This window comes from Mytilus galloprovincialis, chromosome 14 (assembly GCF_965363235.1).
Source record: "Mytilus galloprovincialis chromosome 14, xbMytGall1.hap1.1, whole genome shotgun sequence".
Taxonomy (NCBI): domain Eukaryota; kingdom Metazoa; phylum Mollusca; class Bivalvia; order Mytilida; family Mytilidae; genus Mytilus; species Mytilus galloprovincialis.
In genome coordinates, this window is record NC_134851.1 from 17,853,516 (window position 1) to 17,877,306 (window position 23,791).

The window sequence follows — 23,791 nt, forward strand, 5'->3', positions numbered from 1 at the left end:
ATAAAAAAACTCAAAGTAACAAATACATTAAATTGCAAGGAAAATTCAAAACAGAAAGTTCCTGAACAAATGGCAAAATCAACAGCTCAAACGCATCAAACGAATGGAAGACAGCACATCTGTCGAATATCCCGACTTGATACAGGTTTTTAAAGACGAAAAGGGTGGATTAAACCTGGTTCTAAAGCTAATCAAACCTCTAACAAGTATTAACCTATAATAGTTTACTTTTTAAATTGTTATTAAGGTGAGAAATACAACGTCAGGACCTAAAATTAATATTTCAAGACCATCGTGTATCATTTGTGAAGTTGACACTGAACATTTATCAGCAAGGGCATTGTATCCTCCAATGACGTTTTGTGTTTAGCAATAATTTTATTCAATGTAACGCTTACAAACTCATTTAAAACATCAAAGGTGTGCGTAACTCAAAAATGTTAACTAGTTTTAACGACATCTGGTATAATATTCGCCAAATACAGTGGGATGTCAAGCCTAAACGCAAGTGTGTCAAACAGGGACTTTGCAATACGATAAATGATATTAATATTACATTGTACTTTCTTCCCTAACAAGAGGTAAATTACGATTTACAATGTAGTTAAAGTAGAGAGTAAAGTGTAACATATCCAGAAATCAACGCCACTTTGCTTATTTGAATATTATACTAAAGAAATCGGATACGGGTCACGGAAATTACATTAAAATGATAGGGAATTTTGAAAAAATGTATGTTTTAATTTTAATTTAAGTGATAGACAGGTTGCCGGGGCAGAAAATGAATATACACAACAATATACACCATTTAAACGAAACATAATGACTGTTGTTGCAAAAATACAGGTTCCTGAGCTATTTTAAAAATCGAAGCGAGAGGCTTTTAACATTGCAGTGTAAAATACAGGCTAAAATGGCTGAAACGTCAAATTTGCAAACTTCGTGTTGAAAATTGGCTTACAAGGTCATTACGAAAACAGGTTGCCGGGGTGAAATATGAAACTTGAATTTCCAAAGAATAAGCAAGTCCAAACCTTGTATGTGTAGTCGTTGAACTCTAGGTTCCCACGTAAAATTAAAATGTCACTATAAGAAGAATAAACTCACGAAAGCACGAAAAATTCACTAAATTCGCGTTCATTGTTTTGATTTTGACCGCCTGACAACTCTACGGAAATATCAAAGTGATTGTAAATAAGGACTATGTGACGGGCAACTTATAATATCCGTGTTTTAAAGATTTTAATGATATCAAGCCTATCAAGCCAGTCCAGTTCAAAGTACTATCACGTGGTACAATTCTCATTTACATATTATGAATATTAATAAGCAAAACCACTACTAATTTCTGGCTATGATATAAATCTTTCAAAATTTGAACAACTAATAATTCTTTTGATTTAACATTCATTGAAATTGTGAGCATTGTGCTATGATCTTGCACGGAACATGTATTTGACACATTATTTCATTGTGTTGATTTCTCATGTATAATGCATTTACATTTTTTAGGTATACCAACTGTTTCCGTGCCACAGTCGTCATACTCTGTCAGTCCAGGTAAGACTGTGACTTTGCAGTGCCTTGTTAATTCTACACTCCCTCTCATCAACGTATACTGGACACTGATGGGGGGGGGGTATGGATTCATAACTATTAAATTCACAACCAACGCCAACAAATACAGCGGCACCACTACAATCACACCATCTCTGACCATCTTTAATGCAGGACAAAGGGATGTAGGAACTTATACGTGTTTTGCTATGAACGGCATAGGAACTGGACAAAGTTCAACTACTGCTCTGTCTATTTCGGGAAGTAAGGACTATTTTTTGAAACATTACACTATAATTTATTTTTGTACGTAATATGTTTGCTATTTTGTCAGCATCACTTATATTCAGTTTGATTTGACTTCTTTTATATCATATTAATTGACCATAGTGTTCCATCATTATTGTTTGACCCCTTTTCAGTAATAACAGGACTTACATGTTGAAGTATTATTACAACTACACATTCTGATCGCAACTCTTCTGAAAATATTTTGCCTTAAAACCCTCATACCTGAAGATATTGTTTGTCATCATGCATGTTTTTTCAGCATTATTGCCTTTGAATATTGATTTTGACCCAGTTTTGATTTTGGGCGGTAACTATAGTAGACTGAAAACAATTTAAGAAGTGAAGATGATCATCACTTGAATGAAGCTTTAACCGATTGTTTGGTGTTTTTTTATAGAAACTATAACCAATTAAGGAAAATGTAAATAGCAAAAATTATCAGCATAATATGAAATTTTTCATACATCAGAATGATTGTAACCGTCAATAGACTCATACAAGACTATTTGCCCTGAATTCTATATTTGTTTGTCTCGCCTCGACGAATCTTTTTGCCGTTCTGTTTTTAGCAGCAGCGTCAACAGTATGGGAAAGTTGGTGATGATTTCAGTTAGAGAAACTATTTCTAATTCATGTTATTGTACCTCAATGATACTTGGTGTGTAGATGTTTAAGCCTTTCTAATTTGCATGCGGTTTATTTGGCCCAATCTCCTCAGTCTTTTGCAACTTTGGCATATTTTACATGGCAATATTTGTAACTATAATCATTTAATTGACACTTATACTACTATCGAGTGTTTTAATGAATTTATGTTTACGTAGTAAATAATTTTTAATGATAAAAATCATGTCACATCTCCCTTAAAGTCATTATCTGTTTTAACAGGCAAATCAAATTAAATGCCTTTGAGATTTCTTAGTCAAAGAGATACAGTTTTTAGTCTGAATATTACTGACAATTATGTTGTTGTTAAACAGAGATTAACAGAAAACGTTAAAGACACTTTTGTAAAATATACACAAATAAACTTCTTTTTTAGTGTTCGAAAGTGATCATTTTCTAAATGAACTGTGTTTTTTTGGTGAGAATCAACAGAAATTCTATGTTCCTCATTATGCTACATGTATGTAAGAGAATGCTAGATTTCCGAAAATGATTTAATATTACCTAACTTTCATGTACAATTTCAGATGATAACACAAGCAATCAATGAAACAAAAATAATATCTCATATAGGATTTATTTTTTTGAAAAGATAACCAAGACAAAATAATTTTTTTACGAAAATGAATAATTTTATAGAAAACAGGCAGCAAAAATATTTCTTATTAATTCAATGTCATAATTGTTTTTCTCAGTTTCTTCCAACTATTCATTTTTTTTTCATACATGATGATACTAGTAACAATTTAATTTTTTCAGCAGCTACCTAGTTAGTAGATCTTATATCGTAATATGATTGCTTAACACCATTAACACAAGAGGGTGTGTAACAAATAAGTTGGGAATATGAGCTAAGTTAAACTTTTCATTAAAGATGTTCGCTCCTCTGGCTTTTGTAATTTTTTGACAGATTTACGGAATTCTCCATGTTATGATATTAAAGTTTTGCCACTAACCCCTACTTTTTCGTTTCTCAATATCATTTCATATATTTAAAATGCCAAACATGAAAATCTTATAAAATCCTTGTTATTTTGTCATGATAGTAAAATTATACAAAATCTACATGATCTAGAGAGAATCATTCACTGCAGTATTTTCAGTGGCTTGTTTTTTATCTGTTGTTTTAGGTTCCTTTATTAATATACTATCAATCTAAAAAAAAAATCTACAAAGCTTTTTCTAAAGGAGTATTAACATCTTTACATCATAAGTTGAGTATTCAAATATGCCAAAGTCTGTCAGACTCGGAACTTCAAAAAAATATAATGACATTCTTTGGGCTTGAGTATTTTGTCCATCAGCATCAATTGTAAAATAACTCAAGCTATTTCCAGTCTTGTTTTAGTTAAAGAAAATTTGAATTTGTAAATGTTACGCTATAAAACAAATTCTGCACGGAAAATGTATTTGACACATTTTTCTCATTGTGTTGCCTTCTGATATATTTGTTTTAGGTATACCAACTGTTTCCGTACCTCAGTCGTCATACTCTGTCAGTCCAGGTAAGACTGTGACTTTGCAGTGCCTTGTTAATTCTACACTCCCTCTCATCAACGTATACTGGACACTGCGGGGGAGGTATGGATTCATAACTATTAAATTCACAACCAACGCCAACAAATACAGCGGCACTACAACAATCACACCATCTCTGACCATCTTTAATGCAGAACAAAGGGATGTAGGAACTTACATTTGTTTTGCAGAAAACGGTGTAGGAACTGGACATAGTTTAACAACAGTTCTCGTTGTTACTGGCAGTAAGTGGTCTATTTTCAAAATTATCCATTGGTTTCACCTTGCAGTTATGATGATATGCTACTTTGTCAGTGTTTTTTTTAAGTCAGATTCAAATCCAAATGCTCTTTCCACGTACGTCTTGCGATATGTTTAAAATGGTTTCTGTCCTGCCGTCCGTTAGTTCTTCTGAAGCACATCAATATTCAAAGAACGTGTGACATACAGATGCATATTTGGTACATTGTATAATTATTTGTCGTCACATTTCCATGTTTATCGTCAGTTCGATTTGTCATATTTTACTGAAGTTATTGGACTTTTCTCAATTGCAAAAAGACAAATTGTGCTAGCAACTTCTCCCTATTTATGAATGCTAGAAAAGCATGGTAGGAATGGTTACAGATATGCACAAAAAGAGCTTAATAAGTTCCGCACCAGACTTATATATTTTATTTTGACATTAAGTAAATACATTTATTGAAAAGAAAACATTATGTTTTAACCCTTCCGGAGCACCTGATTTCACTCCTGGATTTTTGTGGAGATCGTGTTGTTTCTTATCTATTATGTATAACTGTTGATGTAAATGTCCCTTGGTTTTGTGAATCTTTGTTTGCAACTTTGTTTTGATTCTTTTCGTCTTAATAACAACTAATACAAAAACAAAACATTGTCTATAAAAAAAGTACAAAAAATAATCAAGGAATAGAAATGACTGATTTCTTAAAAGTTTTAATATCTCCGTTGTAAGCTTTAACAAACAGTTTTTAGAATCTTTTACCCAGAAAACAAACAAATATAATTATTCTAAAAAATGACTCTTTGTTATATAGATGATTTTGTTTTTATTAATAATTCTTATATACTAGAACCATAGTTCATTCTTTCTCAGAATCAATCCGGACGATACCATGTTTCAATGAAATGTGTTTCAAGGCATAAAATAATGACCTGTGTGAGGTCATTATTTTCCTTTAAAGAAATGCAATCTACAATTTCTTTCAAAGTTGTATTCGTCTGGCCGTTTTTTGCTGCCGATTTGGGAATGTATTTTTTAAAGTTCGATCAATGCATATGATAGGTGTAGAAAAAATCGTCTTGCCCGCATTATAATTTAAGACAATATAACGTGAAATTTGTTAATTTATCGCTTCAATACAGAGACATTATCATATATGTGAGAAGAATTTCAATGCAGATCTTAAAATAAAGCCAAATTTAACATATTCGTGTGTAAGATTTAAAAAAATCTTATTGAGTCACTCTGAATAGTTTGATTGATTTGTGGTTGCTTGCTTAACGTCCAGTGGCAATATTTCATGCATGCTCAGGACGATACATACTGAATAGGAAATAATACTCTGACCTACATGTATTTATATTCGTCTCCCTGTGGTCAATCATTCATTGGACCAATCCTGACAAACCTCGGTGTGTTCTTCGACAAGAAAAATCTTAAAATATGCATTATCTATAACAAAATCTGGTGACTATGTTTGAACGGATATATCCCATCCACCTTTAAATAAAGATACAACAGGTACTGTTAAGTATGCCTCATATCGTCACATACGTCTAGAAAGTGACAAAGAGGTTTGGTTAAATACAATCCCGTCCTCTTTTACCTGAATGTGACCTACCACATTATAATGGTTACAAGGTCTGTACTTGCATTAGCAACATGACGGATGCCACATGTTAAGTATGTCTTATATCGTCACATACGTCTAGAAAGTGACAAAGAGGTTTGGTTAAATACAATCCCGTCCTCTTCTACCTGAATGTGACCTACCACATTATAATGGTTACAAGGTCTGTACTTGCATTAGCAACATGACGGATGCCACACGTGGAGTAGGATCTCATACTCTTCCAGAGCAGCTAAGAGCACCCACGTTAATGGTTGGCTTTTTTTAGTTTTCCATATTAAATTCTTAATCTGTGGTTTTTTGTTTGCATGTTTAGCCTTGACGTTGTCATCTTTCGCTTCTCTTTTCCCTATTTGAAATATTTGATTATCCTTTATCTGTTTTACGATTTACAATGTATTTAAAGTTAAATTAGGTTTATTTGAAATCTTGCAAATTGGAAAAATAGATTTTTCGTTTGATATGAACATTACTTAATTTTGTTAGTGTTGTTCTATAACATGGAAAGGGACATGTGTTTTGCATATTATTTCCCTATTGTGTTACCTCTTGACATACCATACATTTTATTTTACCTATTGCGTTGCCTTTTGACATATCATACATTTTATTTCCCTATTGGGTTGCCTTTTAATATATCATACATTTTATTTCTTTTAAAGATGTACCAACTGTTTCGGTACAACAGTCGTCATACTCTGTCACTCTTGGTATCCCAGTGACCTTGCAGTGCCTTGTTACCTCTACACTCACTGTTAACTCAGTTTACTGGCAAAGAAATATTGGTGGCGACATAAAACAAATTACATTCTCAACAAACACTAACAAATACAGTGGCAGTACTAAAACTACACCATCTCTGACCATATTCAATGCAGCGCAAAGTGATGCAGGAACTTACACGTGTTTTGCGATTAACAGTGTAGGACCTGGACACAGTGCATCTACTACTCTGACTGTAACTGGAAGTAAGTTCTTTTATTGAAGAAATTATCATTCGATTAATTGATGGATATGGTTAAGCGTTTGATTAATGAACTTTCCCCATTTTAAATTTACCTTGGTATGTTCTTAACACTTGTTATATTACCTTGCAGTCATGTTCAAAAGGTATAATTCCACTATATGAAAATATTGATAGCTAACAAATTTCAATGGTCGAGACTGTCCTACGTTGATCAAAACATCAAATTCCCCTCTGAATATCATATTCCTTTAAATTTGTCATATTCCCTTTATTCGAAGTTTTCAAGATTTTACCTCTTTGAACAAAAAAATATAAATAGAAAAGTATAGAGAGCTTCCGACATTTTTTGTTTGTACACAAAATTATCCCAACGGTTTCACGTGGCAGCCATTGATTAATTGTAGTAAAACAGAGACTCATTGGACCCTAAAAAAATAATTACAGTTGAAAGTAATTGTTTCTGACAGTTTCTTGAGGAGAATAAGATGTAAAAGGAGTATGAACGTTCTGAACTCGTCGCTGCACTGTAGAATCTCTTTTTTTCTGAAGTACAGCCTATCGCTCCTCAGGAACTTTGAGAACTTTTTTCAAATGATATGGAAGAAGTTAATGAAAATGTCTTGAATGACTTGATTCTAAGCTGTGAGATGGATTTACATGTAGTGGACAATACTGCAGCTTGTGAGAGCTTTCTGTAAGATGGTATTAGAGTATTTGCTTCACACAGTGTTTTTACCACAACTCTCGAAGAATGGTCAGATCAAAATCATAATAGCATATGGCCAATAACACATGATGACAAACAAAAGCACCAGTTAGACAGTTTTTTTTTTACAAACACTCTCAGATGAGTTCACAAGGTGTTATTCTAAAATAATACAAATAATAGTTAATAACCAATAACTCTTGTGGAAATGGTTGAATCAAAATGGCTGCATAATATGGTGACCAACACATGAAGAAACCCATCCTATTGTGCCTGAGAGCTTTCAGTAAAAGGTCTCAGAAAAGTTGCTTTCACATGGTGTTATTGACAGAAATGTTCTATAAGTATATTTCAGTATTTATTGCCCTTCAATTATGATGTTAATGTTTTGACAGAAACTTAAGCGAATACAAAAAAGTGTAGCTGAGATGAACATTCAACTTAAATCAAGATGGAAGAATTGGGGAAAAACACAAGCACAAAAACTATTTTATAATTAACGTTGTATTGCGAAACAAAAATGACGGTATAAAAATCATACTAAGAACAAAATCAAAATGCATTTCCACTTTTTGAAACTGCAAGAAATCGTTGATCTATCATGATGATGTTTTATCATAAATCAGGCTGTGATTCATGTTTATCATGTCGACTATGGATTTTCTCATCGTTGAATATCGTACGGTTGCTTATAATTTCTTACATCAACTTCGTTTGGTGGATAGTTGTCTCATTGGCAATCATACCACTTCTTGTTATTTTTATATATCGTTTATCAGTCATTATCAGTGGTTGCATGTTTTTTTCAAAAAGGCAGACTGTCGTACTACATATATACATATAGGTGTTGATACCAAGTGTAATCTAAATTGCAAACGTACAATACCTTTCTTTTAATCTTGTTGAACTTTAAGTCATCCCTTATGTTTTATACATGTAATGGTAAAATGAAATACACTAGAAAGAATGGTAACAACTCTTTTTTTAGATTGCAAGTGTCCGAATTACTTGTTATGCCCCACCTACGATAGAGGGGCATTATGTTTTCTGGTGTGTACAGCCGTTGGTCACGCTTCAGGTTAAAGTTTTTGCTCAAGGTAGTTTTTGATAAGTTTGACGTCCAATCAACTTGAAACTTATTACTCATGTTCCTTATAATATGATCTTTCTAATTTTAATGCCAAATAAGAGTTATGCCCCAATTTTTCACGGTCCACTGACCAGAGAAAATGATAGTGCGAGTGGAGCATCCGTGTACTTGGGACACATTCTTGTTTGCATTTACCTTCATGACGAAAAATCAGAGCCGAATATTTGCAAGTTAATGATGTATCAGAACCGAAATAGTCAAATCAATCTAAGTTCATATTTGTTTTTGTCTAAGTAAAACTTTCTCAAACATTGTTGGTCATATTTAACTGATTGTCATCATGTGAAGGAAATATAATATCAGATTATTACATGGCATTTTTCATATCGCATGTATTATCAGCCCTAGGTTCAATCTCAGCCCAAGAGCCGCATGGCTCGAGGGCTGATATTGACCGAGGGCTGATAATATATGCGATATGAAAAATGACATGTTATGATCTTTTTATCATATGCTTCAACAGTAGAGAAAAATAACAGATTCATATATTGATCCTTTTACGTGGTTCCAGAAAAGAATTTGAAAGAGTAAAAAGTGCACGGACGTCGGACTGAACATTTGATACATTCAATATGAAATCTTTCTATCATATGCCTCAACGGAGAAAAGAAACAACACATTTTAATATCATAATGGACAAATCGACACAAATAAAATTCAACAATATACGTAATGAACATTGTTTGGAATGAAAAAACTATCTAAATTGTATTTCAGAAAATCTTAAAAAATTAATTTATTTAATAATTATTTTTTTTTATTTTTTTTATTTAATTTTATCATTTTACACAAAATACTAGTATCAACGGAATGCCATGTGATAACGTTACGGAAAGGCATGTGATAACAATCGAAGCATGTGATAAACTTTTCATATTAGCCCGCTAAGCACCAATTCGAAAAATATGGAAAATACTTTAATTTAATGCTATTATCATACGGTAAAAATCATATGTTATTTTGCCTAAGTATATGATAAAATCTAATATACAATTTTGAGTTAAAAGTCAATATAATCATGATAATACCAGCTTTAATCCACGATTTTCTTCGGAAAATGCCTATGCCATTTCAGGAATGTAGCAGTTGTTTTTTCATTTGATTTGTTTATTGATAGCGTTTGATTTTGTCAGCTTTTTATGGACCTCCCCTTTTTTAATCCGGCATTTTAATTGACACAATAAATTTTGAACAATAAAAAAAGTAATATAATTGTCTAGAAGTATCTTATTTTTATCCATTTTAAATTTCAAGACTTTATAATATTAGAGTTCTTTTACTTGTAGTTTTGAAATATTATGTAGACACAACATGCACAATCCAAATACAGATTTAGTTGTAGTTTTTTTATATTTATTGTGCTATAAAAATGCGATTAACTTTATGCATTAGTGAAACTTTGATTTATGATGTCTATCTTTTGTCTTCCATTGTTATATTTTTATCTGTAAGAAATATTGTAAAAAAAAATTTGTTTTAGTATTGATGATACATTGATTATAAATGTTAAATCTTCTTCACGGAGAATTTTTTATAATTAATTGCATAGCTTGTGCCTGTGCTTTCATAATTTTTGTTTCTAAATTCTCTGGATTAAGGAGACTAATATTGTCCATGTTGTCTTTGCAGGTTTACTAACCGTTGATATTTCACCAGATTATGCTGATCTACTCGAGGGACAATCTCAATTAATAACATGTACTATAACTGGAGAACCAGCAGCTACGGCCATTATATGGTATTTCACTCAAACTGGATCTTCTGAACAACGAACTTTGAGCACAGGCAATACAGCTAAATATTATGGTGGTAACGTTCAATATCCTTCATTGACAATACTTAACTTTCAATCATTCGATGGTGGAACCTATGTATGTTCTGCTACCAACGAAGTTGGACAATGTAACAGTACAAGCTCAGTCCTTAGATTCATAAGTAAGTATACTGATAAAAAAAAAGAAACGCAAAGCTTTGATGAATGTTTGAAATCCAGAATACATCTTTTGAAATGTAAATTGAAAAGCTTAATTGCATCTTTCAATTTTCACAGGTTTAAACCTAAAATGCCCGTTCTTTTTATTTGGCTTTCATCCACATGATATTTTCGACTCACCTCAAGTGCATACGACTTTTTTCAACACGATATCTTGATAACGTTTTTCACGAGAATTAAGTGATAATTAAGACAATTATTAAGATTGTTCATTTATATGTATTTTAGCTTTATATAAACATGATTATTTTGTTTTTACAGTTTTGATTACGACGTAAAACCGAGATGGATATATGATACAAATAATTACACCATTACTGTTATATTCAATGTTATATCAATATGATTGTAATGGTTAGAAAATGCATAAAATAACACAATTACAAACTCAATCGCTATTTCATATCATGTTACTACAAATTTGCCTGTGAAGTTACTTTTTGTGGCGTTTATATATTCGTATGATGCAAAGTTCATAATTCTATCGTGGTGTAAATTGGAGATATAATATATTCCTGTCTCGTAATAAGTCATTGAAGCCGTATTTCTGTCATCGTCATAAACGGGCGGTTTGGTGGGTAGGCATAAAACCAATCCAACTCACTATTGTTTTTTCTTAAAATAGCATGTACCAAGTCAGAAATAAGACAGTTGTTGTCAAGTACGTAATATGTTTATATGTATATTGGCGTTTATTTTGTAAGAATTCAGTGGTCATGTTGTTCCGTTGTGTTTCGCTTATAGTTTCGTTCGGTTTTGGTTTGTGACCCGGATTTCTTTCAGTTAACTAGACTTTATTACTATTGAACAGCAATATACTCGTTAGTATTATCCTCCCAGTAGTGAAATCTCATTGATGTCACTATTGTCTGCAAATGTGATATTCATCTTTTGAAGCACTTATGTTTATCACCGGTTATATATTTTTTTATTATTAATAATTGACCTCCCTTCATTTTTGTTTCCATATAAGACTTTGTCATGAACAAACCTTGATTCAGGTGTAATGCGATAATCCGTGTCAATTTCAAAATTTATTCAATTATCATATACATGTACAAGTATATTTAGTGTGTATTTATTTTTATTAACAGGTGACCTAAGTATAACTGCCTCATTAACCACATATTCATCTATAGTAGGCGATTCTATAGCTACTATAATGTGTAAAATAAACGGAACACCACCTGCTTTTGAATGGGAATGGACGAAAACGCCGTTGGATGGAGGAGCTGCGGAAATAATATCTATGGGGACTAATAATGCAAAGAGACAAATCATTTCATCAGCCACAAATCCTAATCTTAATATATTTAGCATTACAAAAAACGATGAGGGCATTTATAAATGCCAAGCTAAAAATGGGTGGCTTCAATTTATGAGTGGACCTATCATACTTAAAGTACTAGAAGGTAACATGTTCTTACTTGCAAGTTTCACATTCGGTCATGTACCAGGGTGAAAACGTTTGCATATCCAAAAAAGTTTACTTTGAGATATCGTCTATCCATTTGTTATTTCAACGAGAAACAAATAAAAAGCGTCGACAAAAAGATCATTGAACATAATTTGTTACATAATATCAGATAGCTTTAGAAGCGAAAGGAGCATTCAGTGTTACATCGTCCGTCTCGAAAATTTGTTTCCGTTTTCTTACTTTATTCTGCCCCAACGAAATGTTATAAAACTTAAAAAATTCTCATTACCACTAACCGCAGATCAAAATTGAAATTGGGTGATGTCCTTTCTACTGTTCATGAGTTATGTACTTTTATAGACATACATATTGTTGATCTTTTTGAATCCGTGTCGAAATATGACAAATTGTGTCATTTGTTAAGGGTTTTCCGTTTTGAATTGTCTAACAGTTCGGTAGTTTTGTTATTTTACTTTTTGGTAGAACAGTTAAGTATTTTTGCAATAATTGCCTTTACGACTGCAATACATGTATTTCATTTGGGATGAACTTATTTTCAAAACGAATTGCTTTCTAATGTTTCTATGATTTTGACAAAACTTGTTTCGGTTATTTTTAACAAAGGAATGTGTTTACACATTTAGATATACAGTTTTAATCGCAAGCATTTATATTTTAGCATCCTTCAGGTTAGCTCCAGGTGAACCGGAAATAAGTAAACCAGTAGAATATGAGGTAGGAAAAACTGTTATTCTTACATGCAGTTCTACAGGAGGAAACCCCAAACCATCAGTGCTTTGGTTGATGGATGATATTGTGATTTTATCTGGTACTAGTACGTCTACCAGTGGTAATGTAACATCTACAACATTGATTGTAACAACAACTACCGACAGCGATCTAGAGGTATATGAATGTCAAGCATACAATGGATTTCTTCAGCGTCCACTTGTAAAGACAACTTATCTTACGCTTAATGGTTTGTATCATCACTTCCATAATCAATTAATTACTATTACCTATGCATATTCCATATATATTAGTATCTCGTTAAAGAATCTATATAGAAGCTTTGGTTTTTTTTACGTATTATTGTTGTCTCAATGTAGTTCACCCGAATCTTCTTAATTTTATATCTATGTCAAAATAAAATTCCAATATGACGTCCTTATTACGCTTTGTTAACACAGCCGTGTTCTAATGAGCACAAAAAATATGTTTGACACATGCGCACGGACTTTTTATATTAACGTTATTTCCGTCGTTATCCTTTTAAATATTTACAAATTAAGTAGCAAGCATCTACTTTTATTATGTATTTTTATCAAACAACATATATTTACCCTGGTCGTAGTTTTTAAACTTTTCAAATGTGAAATGTAATATACAAACTTCTCGGGGAGGAAATGGGAACAGCCAAACAGTCTTACGGTATTTTCGTACGCTTCGACCTATAAATATATTGTATTTGTCATGCTAGAATCGAAATAATTCCTTCATGTCATGCTCTATGCTCATCTTAACATGGGTAGGCATTATATTTGACCACATTTTACACCTCGCTAACGCTCAGTGTAAAAGATCGACAAATATAATGCCTACCCATGTTAAAATGCGCATAGAGCATGACAAGAAGGAATTATTTCTTAAATATGATTATTTTGATTTATCTGTAAGTTGACTTCATTGGTTATCTGAAATCTTGTTTTCTTGAGCATACTTTTGTTCAATGTTTTTATAAGGCGTTTATTTCCGATATTTTCAATTATACTTTTTTGTATGACGAACATGATATTCATTTCTAAAAAAATATCAAAGAAAGAAGAAGTACAAACTATGTATGGTTATATCTGAACCGTTTACAATATATCCCATGTTGACACGAAATGGCATTGATATGGTGATACAGGTATTTATGCATAACTGTATACAAAACCATTTATTGTTCGGAACACTAACTATAAGCAAGTTCTACCACAGAAATAAATTACCATAGCTGTATTTGGAATACAACTTTCGGAATTTTAAAGAGTCTTCAACGCTTTTCAACTTCGTACATTTTTTGGCTTTGTTATATATGTTGGTGATAAGGTTTGTTTTTTAAACTGCTGGTAGAAGTTTCCTCCCAGATGATTTCAACAGTCCATTAGTCAATAATTAAAAAAAATAAGATTGGTATCGTCATATTTATCAATTTTAAAGTAGATATAGAAAGATGTGGTGTGAGTGCCAATGAGACAACTCTCCATCCAAATAACAATTTAAAAAGTAAACCATTATAGGTTAAAGTACGGCCTTCAACACGGAGCCTTGGCTCACACCGAACAACAAGCTATAAAGGGCCCCAAAATTACTAGTGTAAAACCATACAAACGGGAAAACCAACGGTCTAATCTATATAAATAAAACGAGAAACAAGAAACACGTATATATTACATAAACAAACGACAACTACTGTACATCAGATTCCTGACTTAGGACAGTGTTTACAATGTTTGAATTGTTCGAAACAAGGAGGATTTTCTACCTAAGGAGCACATTACCTCAAGTGTACGCGGAAAACATTTTCGGAATTTTGGTATTAATGGTATTAATTTCTTGATTTATTCTTAAATGATATTAAATTCTCATTTTATTGGGCTTTTTAAAATTTACTTTTTGTATGCCCCACCTTCGATAGTAGAGGGACATTATGTTTTCTGGTCTGTGCGTCCTTCGGTCTGTTCGTCCGTTAGTCTGTCCGTCTGTTCGTCGCACTTCAGGTTAAAGTTTTTTTATAATTTTTTTTTTATTCATCATGGATTAACAGGCATTTACATAAAATATCTATAGTGGCACATAATAAAGCAAGCGAAAAAAATAAGCAAAAAAGAGTAAATAAAAATAATACTAATGATACCATATGATATAACGGAATATGGATGAAGTACAATATTTTCATTAAAAAAATATATAGTGATAATGGAAATTACATTTCAAGCACATCTATACATAATAATTCATTATTAAACCAATTGATCAATACGGTCATATTGATAAATTAACCCTTTACAAAACCAGAAACCACACACGTTTTATGAGCTTTTCTTAATGTATCAATCTGAAATTAGAAAATATGTTCGACAATATGTCGGTATCTCATGTTGCGCTATCAAAATCTGTCGTAAGAAATGCCAACTAGATTCAAACCTTAATAAACATGTATGTATAGCTTCAATACCGTGTAAATAAAAGGGAAGCGTTATATCTATTGATAAGTGTTAACTAAAAGTGCTAACTAATTTCGAAATAGTCAGATATGGCATTTTAATTTACGTAATACTCATCTGAGATCTCCAGGGAACCATACTGTGATCAAATGTTTCTTACAATAGGACCACCAGAAAGGGTTAAATTGTATAAGAATTAGAATTATGTCTATATACCAATGTGTCAGTTTGATATATTAGTTTATCATCACATATACATTTGTATTATAAGTACTTTTGTTATTTAATAGCTTCCAATAACCTCCCAGGACAACCACAAATAGTTGGAGCACAACGATATGAGCTAGGTGATATTGTAACATTATCGTGCAGTTCTACAGGAGGAAATCCTTTACCAACTGTAAATTGGCTTAGAGATGGAAACATCATCACTACTGGCATAGGTAGATCTACAAGTAGCGGGGTAACAACATCAACTCTAACTTTTATTGCCGGTTTGGATGACCACCTCGAAGTGTTTGAGTGTCAGGCCGATAACGACATTTTACAGAACCCACTTTCATCGACGATATATATTGAATTGTATTGTACGTATGAACTTTGCACTTTACATATGATGTTAACAGAACTACTATCACCGATCAATACAATCGTATCAATAAAATTACCAAGCCCGCCGGCTGTTACAATGTTGATTACCAAACATAAAGCTTCTACCATCTCATTGCATGTTAACTTTTGTTTTATATCATTTACTTATTACACACTTATCGTTTGATATTGCTTATGAATTTGAAACTTTAAACAAAAAATTATCAGTGTAAAGATTGTTTCAATCAAACAAACATATTTGGTTGCACTCATTCTTTACTTGATTTTTCGTTCTAAGATCAGGTGATTATATATTTAATCGTGATTAGCACTTTAAGGATGTTTGCAAAACTTTGATTTTTATATTTTTTAGCTATTCTGATTCCTCTAGTTTTATCCATGTTGTGTCGAAAAAAATATTGCTTGCTGACTCCTACCTCTCATTCAATAATTTTATTATATATAGTTTAAAAAGTCATTTTCAAAGATCTGATAAGTTCTTTTTTATTTTAACATAGTCTTTTCAAAGATAAAAAGGATCAATGTTAAATGTATGAAAATTCAGAGATAATCATTTACAACCAAATTCAAGGGACATTTTTTCTGCTTTTTAAGTTTCTTTATTAATATACCATCAATTTCTAACAGTCTATTAAACAGCTTGTTATTTTGAAACAGAGAAGCAAACATCCTTAAATGATAATATTTCAATGTTGTGTCATTTAAGTTACACCAACAGTTCCAATACTGACTGGACCTACCAACCTGATATCCGGATCGTCAGGAACATGGACTTGTTCATCAATGAATGGATATCCTGCTCCGACTATTTCCATGAGTATCCAAGAACAATATTACGATTTCATTGCAGTATACTCATATGATACTACTGATAACATGTATACAGTTGCTGGTACATTGGACTTGATTCTATCGTCAGAAAAAAGTGGACGAAGTCTTTGTTGTAATATTAGTCAACTGTTTGATAACAAAGAACCTCAATCAGTGTGTTTGCAATTGACAATTAATGGTATTTTATTTAATTATATTAATTATTTTTGTTTATTATCATATATTGTTGAAGTTTTTAATAATATTGCAAACTATTCATAATAAGCATATTTGATTAAATACATCGAATGTATTTTATGTTTGTTTTCGTGCATTTTGAATTATACCAGACACATGTTGAATATCTATTTTTTTTTACTTAAATACAGGCCAAATGTCTAAACAGTGAACTTAACGTTGTAAAAACTGACTACATGTACTTTCTTTTAGATAAAGAAGAACAGAACGTTTTAATGTATGTCGCAATAGGACTTATAGGAGGATTGCTTCTCTTCGTATTAATAATGGGGATAATTTGTTACAGAAATGGTAGGTTTAACGTCAGTGCAGCAGCTCTTCGTATATATTATTGCGATAATTTGTTTCAGAAATTGTGTTTTTGTCAATTTTATCATTGCTACACATCATATTATTCATAGCGATACTTTGTTTCAGAAAAAGTTTCGTTTAGGTATTCCTGCTCTTCATATTAATCAGTATTTGCAGTATTGCTTCTCTTCGTATTTAACAAGCCGATAATTTGTTCCAGAAAAGATATGGTGAATTGCAGTAGTGAATCTCTTCATAGCATAATACAATATAATATAAAATATAATATATAATATAATTTATAATATAAAAAAAACTGTAACTTTAAGAACTTTATACATGTGTAATCCCCGTATAGTATGTTTTCTTGTGTCTGTGTCTCTTTATGGATAACATGTAAATCCTGAATTATTCAAGTATCAGTTTCCTGTCTGACTCATTCACCCAAATACAGAGATTATACTGTAATCTTCTTCAAACATGGCACAGGTATAATTACCTGTTTATGTTTATGTATATACATGTAAATATTTGTTTTGAAATATTCGGATTATACTGTAAATTTTCTTCAAACACTGTACATGTATAACTACCTGTTTATTAATGTGCATGCAAATTATATTGTTTATCAATGGTGAGTTTAGATTTGACTGTATTTTCATACAACAGTCAACAGTTGTTTTGTTATATGTATTTGTTGTCATGTTTTTATGGTTATTACTTGTACTATATATTATTCGTCTCTTTTTGTTGTTGTCCACTCATATTTCCCCCCCCCCCCCCACTAGTTTAACGTTATCCAAGACATAACGTTACAATCTATAATCTGACAGAAATGACAATTACCTTCAATTGATAAAATAGCATCCGATTTTACTGTAGTCATATTTGGTAAAATGCATTTGCATATCAATCGAATATTCACAACAGAAAAAGATAACGGCATATCAATAATCCTTTCAAAACGAATATTTTGGAAACATTTCCTTGAATAAAAAGCACTTATTAGTTTGTATTCCATATATGCACTGCACGTGTTATCTACCTTCTTTGTAAACAAAGATACTAGTATAGAAAATCATTCAGGCAAAGACATGAATTATATCCGGATTTAAGAAAATTTGTGTACTAACATAATTAACCATAATTTTAGATGTTTTATACTAATGTTAACGAGGCCGGGATAAGGTACCGGTATTTGATGTATATATCAACAAATGTAAATATGTTAATAAAACTTAGTTTTAATGAAAAAAAAAAGTATCAGTTTCCAATCAATGTTTCAAGCCTTTTAGTGCTATTCTAAATGTCCGCTGTAATTCAAAATAACAATCTGAGGTTTTTTCTTAGATGTCAAAATTTTTGGGACAAAAAGTCACATAGGTATATGACACTGTAGCCTAAAATTGGAAGGCAATTAAACAAAACAGTAAGATTGGCTCGATATGATCAATATATATTTATATTGCTCATTTTGGGAAAAAAAAACTCATTCATGTCAAATTATTTACTAGTTTTTGTAATGTATGAAAATATATACACCCAATATTTACACAGTGCTGTTATAATCAAAAGAACACCTTTTAACACTTGATTTGCATATCAATCTTGTTTCGGTTTAGCGGAATTTATCCATTCTTTTATTGTTGGTTTGCTCATTTGAAATGTTGCCCTTTTTTGCTATCATGGGTTCGTTGTTAGTGGATATGCCCCATATGCCCCTATGTCAATCGTAGACTGGTTCCATACCGGACAAAATTGGTTTTTGCAAATGAAGAACATGATGAATTGAAAGTGATGTATCGGCGGTTTAACTAATTTTTCACAAAAAATAATTTCTGATGTCATTAGTATTTGGTTAAAAAGCAAATTAATGTTATTAAAAGATTTGAAAACCTTCTAAATTACTCACATTAGCACATATGGATTTGCTCTTTCTGCTAGCTAACCATTGCAAATTCAAATTAATGTCCCCCATAAGGGAGACAACTTTTTAAGGCATCTCTAATTACAGGGTCAATTACGGGTTTTGCAAAACGCCTATTAGGCCAATCAAAGTCTAAAGAAGTATAGTTTATATGGAAATATTATCAAAAATTTGATTGATGTTCAATTACATTCATTTGTTTTAGGTTTTACATTAGTTAGAGGCAAAGAAAGAGAAAACGTAGAGTGAGTTATTTCAAACATGTTAAAGGATGAGTTTACATATATATCACTTGGGTCTTTGATATAACTCGTTGAGTTTGTTGACTTGTCATTTTTAAAATAAATATATAAAATTTATATTAACTTAATCGATTCAAAGAGTGGCAAAACATCCGGACACGAAACTACTAGTATTTTGAAAAACCGCATGTTGACCCTAATGTGTGTTTCTTGTGTATTATTTTTTTTTGGTTTAATATCAATGATATAAATTTAAACTTTAGTTGATGAATTATCTTACCACACTCACAATTCAAATTTAACAATTCATACACGTGTTTAAAATTATAACATAGATTATACCATTTGTAAACTGAACTTAACGTATGGAACGTTTGAAATACATGCTCTTAAACTTATTTATTAAGTTGTCCGTCCAATTATCATGAATTGAGCACAAATGATAAGTCATGAGAAGAAGAAATGCACTTCTTAACTATTAAATCAAAGGTTGAAATATTTGACAAGGTATTTTGTTCAGTGTCGTCAGAGGTAACATGTTTCCATGATGATTGGATTCGATTAGAAGACTTTTTAAAGCGGGAGGTTTGGCATGCCACAAAATCAGATTCAACCCACCATTTTTTTATAAAGTGCCCGGTACCAATTCGGGAAAATGGCATTGTTACATTATAATTCGTTTCTGTGTGTGTTACATTTAGTGTTGTGTCTCTGTTGTGTCGTAGTTCTCTTATATTTTATACGTTTCCCTCAGTTTTAGTTTGTAAACCGGATTTGCTTTTTTTCTATCGATTTATGAATTTTGAACAACGGTACACTACTTTTGCCTTTATTTTATGTATTTATAATCATATTCAAATATTCAAATGTATTCATTTCAAAGTTCATTTCAGCAGTAAATATGAATCAAAACAGAATTCAATTTCATACCAGCATAATTCTACAGGTAAATAAATAAATTATGAAATACAGTGAAACCTGTTTTAAGAGGCCACTGGAGGGAGAGCAAAATTGTCTTGTCTAAAGGTTGCATTTCTGTAAATATTGACAATGCAATTTCCCATTGGAATTCCTACGAACGGCTAAAACTGTTTCAATTTTACTAAGAATTTTGAAAAAAATCTTATCCTAGAATTGAAAGTTCATATGCACTACAATTTTTTTCAAAGGTCAAAATATCGGGCTGTGCAGCATATTTTCAACGTTTATATGCCCTGAACATTTCAGAGTTTAAACAAACACAAATAATCTTAACTATCCCTACCTCGAACTAAGGGTTACCACAAATTTCAATGTAAATAATATGCACATGTATATTTACTGGTAACATTCCACAGTTATCTATATGAGATGGCACACAGCTGGGAACCAGTATGTAAACAAAATTAATTTCTTTGAATATTCTAAATCTCCCCAAAAGAGGCGTGGTTTAAGAAGCAGCTGTATTTACAAAGTGCAACCTTTAGACAGGTTTTAATGCAGGTTCAATCTATAAGAAATGTATTACAGATGGATCTAAAATAAATAGTCTTATAACACACTTTTCTGCTTTATACAGGTGGTCTCTTCAGCAGTTTTGACTGTACTTTCTATAATCATCAGAACATTTTTATTTTTTTTTTAAATCTCTGTACTTTGTGAAGGCAGTAGAGCTAGTGTTGATCTTTCAATCAGGTTAACGTTTTTATTGATCATCATTGAACATACACTTATGAACTATAAAGAACTGTTATTCACCTGCCATTGCTGTTCTTAATTTGTCGAGGTATGCAAAGTCTGTCAGAGTGAAGCTTCCTGTTTAAGTTCCTTTGAATAAAGAAAACCAATGCAACTGTAATTTATTCCATACAAGGACACTATATATATACTTTGTTGATATCATAAACGTATAAAATTTTATTTAATTATTCAAATAAAAATATGACCTGCGTCGGATAGACATCGACCTTATGCAAATGAAGATAGTTACATGTGTCACTAACCTATTCAGAGTAAAAATTTCTCAGAAATACTGTTTGATAAATGGGCTATTTATTTTGATAAAATCCATAAAACCGACCAACATTCATCTCTTATTTCGTCTATGAATGTTCCAAATCAATCAGATGTCAAAATAGGAAAATTTTGCATGATTACCAATCAGAAAACTACTATCCACAAGAGTTCAAATGACACAGAAAGTTTTATACATGTCAATGTATACATTGTACGTTCAGTATCATTAGGTTGATTTCTATCATACGCAGCTCATTTATAAGAGGACAAGGTTATCTCAATAGCGGTGCAAAAGTCATACATGTTTATCGTGTTTTTACAGGTCATCCTCAACACCAGAATGTTGACATGTAAGTTTATAATAAAAAAGAATTTGTTTTGATTGCCTATATCTTAACTTTTTCAAATGTATGCTATTGTTGTTGGGTTTGTATTGCTCAGTCTTTAGATTTCTATTTTGTGTTTTGTGTACTATTGTTTGTCTGTTTATCTGACGATGTTTTCGTTTGTAGTATTGGCGGTTTTTTTGTCCAAGATGATTGAAATCGTTCAGTAGCTGTAAAAGAGGGACGAAAGATACCAAAGTGACAGTCAAACTCATAAAAATAAAAAAAAGATTAACAAACAAACAATAGTACAAATGACACAACATAGAAAACTACAGAATAAACAATACGAACCCCACCAAAAACTAGGATTGATCTCAGGTGCTCCGGAAGGGTAAGCAGATCCTGCTCCACATGTTAATCTTGAAAGTGATCTGTTCTCAGGCACACTATTCAACCGTTTACAGTATATTATCACCATTCGGCTTAATAAACAATTTCACTTTAACATGCCTCATTTATTCACTCATCGTCTATTATTGATTTACTCCATATATCTGGTATGTCTTTTTTGTGCACTTCAGATCATCCCTTTTGCAATTTGGTCATTTTTCTCGATCTATAATTCCTATTTGTATTGTATGAATTTATTTCCAACATTTGAAAAAAAGATTGAATAATTTCATCGTTTTACAAGGATATATAATTGATTACGCAAACTTGGTAGTGATTTTGTTTGATTAAATGATTTGTTTGTAATTAGCGCCACTCTCATAGATATTGGTGATGTTGTTTCATTAACAATAAGTGCCACGGTGAAAAAAGAGAACCACCGATAATAGGAAGGAACACTGACAATTCAACTTCATTAAAATTGTAGTCGAACGCACATTTCACGCACAGGGTTCTACCTCACAACTTTAGTGAAAAATAATAATCATGTGCACAAAATAATTTTGTTCATACTGATGAAGGTCAAACACAAATATTATGAGATCCATTGCAGCCAATCAGGAACATACAACCTTGATTCATAACAAATAAACTATAACTTAAACTAATATATACTTACCAATTAGGGAAGTTCCTTACCTTGTACGATTAATAAATGATTAATATTGTAAACGTTTCAAAGTAGTTTTCAAAGGTAACAGGCTTATACTTTGATACGCCAGATGCGCGTTTCGTCTGCATAAGACTCATCAGTGACTCTCGGATCAAAATTTATAAAGGAAAAAAAAAGACAAAGCTGAGGTGCACTGAGGACCCAAAATCCTTAAAAGTTGTGCAAAATAGATATCAAAGCAAAGCTGCATAACAAATCTGTAATGGATTTCTTAAAAAATTAAACATTGCTCAAGTTATATGTTCTTTTTCTTATAATTCGAATTTGGTTAAATCATGAAAGACTATTGATCAGATTTTCACAAAAAAGACATTTATATCGAAATCGGTTGTGATAATGATATTCATCATCTTCAGAAATGATGAGGAATTAGATGACTACAGACAAGAGATGCATGACTATGACACATCAGAAGCCCATTACAGTACGGTATTTGGAGATAACACTGACTTAAAATCAATAAGTGGAAACTCTGTAAGATCAATACCGTAGTTTTTCTGACGTTCTAATATAAAAAGGGTTTCAAAACATTTTGTATTTGAAATGCGTAATACAAGGAACAGTTTCATTAAAGCAATGTTTTTGATTTCATACTCAAAAGGATAATTTTTTTCAAGACGTACATTTTTCTGAAATAAAAATACATGACAGTATTCTATTTTAGTTGCTTTTATACTTACGCAGAATAAATGGTGAATGGTAGATTATCTATGTTTGAAAATAAACTTGAATACAGTTACCATTAAACTGTAGAATTGATAATTGTATGTTCGAAATTAAAGAGCTTAATTGATTTACACGAACTTTTGTATTCTTTTACAGTTAAACAATCAGTAAACTTACCAAAAGTATAGAT

General features: G+C 31.6%; 1 protein-coding gene across 1 annotated transcript in view; it reads left to right on the top strand.

Annotated features, from left to right (window-relative positions):
* Positions 1-23,591, top strand: part of LOC143058756 (hemicentin-1-like) — a 48,699-nt gene extending 25,108 nt beyond the window's left edge. The window contains exons 4-16 of the mRNA XM_076232203.1: positions 1,513-1,821; positions 3,972-4,277; positions 6,569-6,874; positions 10,359-10,664; positions 11,817-12,134; positions 12,819-13,118; positions 15,639-15,935; positions 16,667-16,969; positions 17,221-17,319; positions 19,452-19,491; positions 20,382-20,434; positions 21,806-21,833; positions 23,292-23,591. Coding sequence (XP_076088318.1) covers positions 1,629-1,821; positions 3,972-4,277; positions 6,569-6,874; positions 10,359-10,664; positions 11,817-12,134; positions 12,819-13,118; positions 15,639-15,935; positions 16,667-16,969; positions 17,221-17,319; positions 19,452-19,491; positions 20,382-20,434; positions 21,806-21,833; positions 23,292-23,427 — 2,685 coding nt within the window. The 5' untranslated portion in view covers positions 1,513-1,628 and the 3' untranslated portion in view covers positions 23,428-23,591. The remainder of the gene's footprint in view (positions 1-1,512; positions 1,822-3,971; positions 4,278-6,568; positions 6,875-10,358; positions 10,665-11,816; positions 12,135-12,818; positions 13,119-15,638; positions 15,936-16,666; positions 16,970-17,220; positions 17,320-19,451; positions 19,492-20,381; positions 20,435-21,805; positions 21,834-23,291) is intronic.
* The last annotated feature ends 200 nt before the right edge of the window (positions 23,592-23,791 follow it).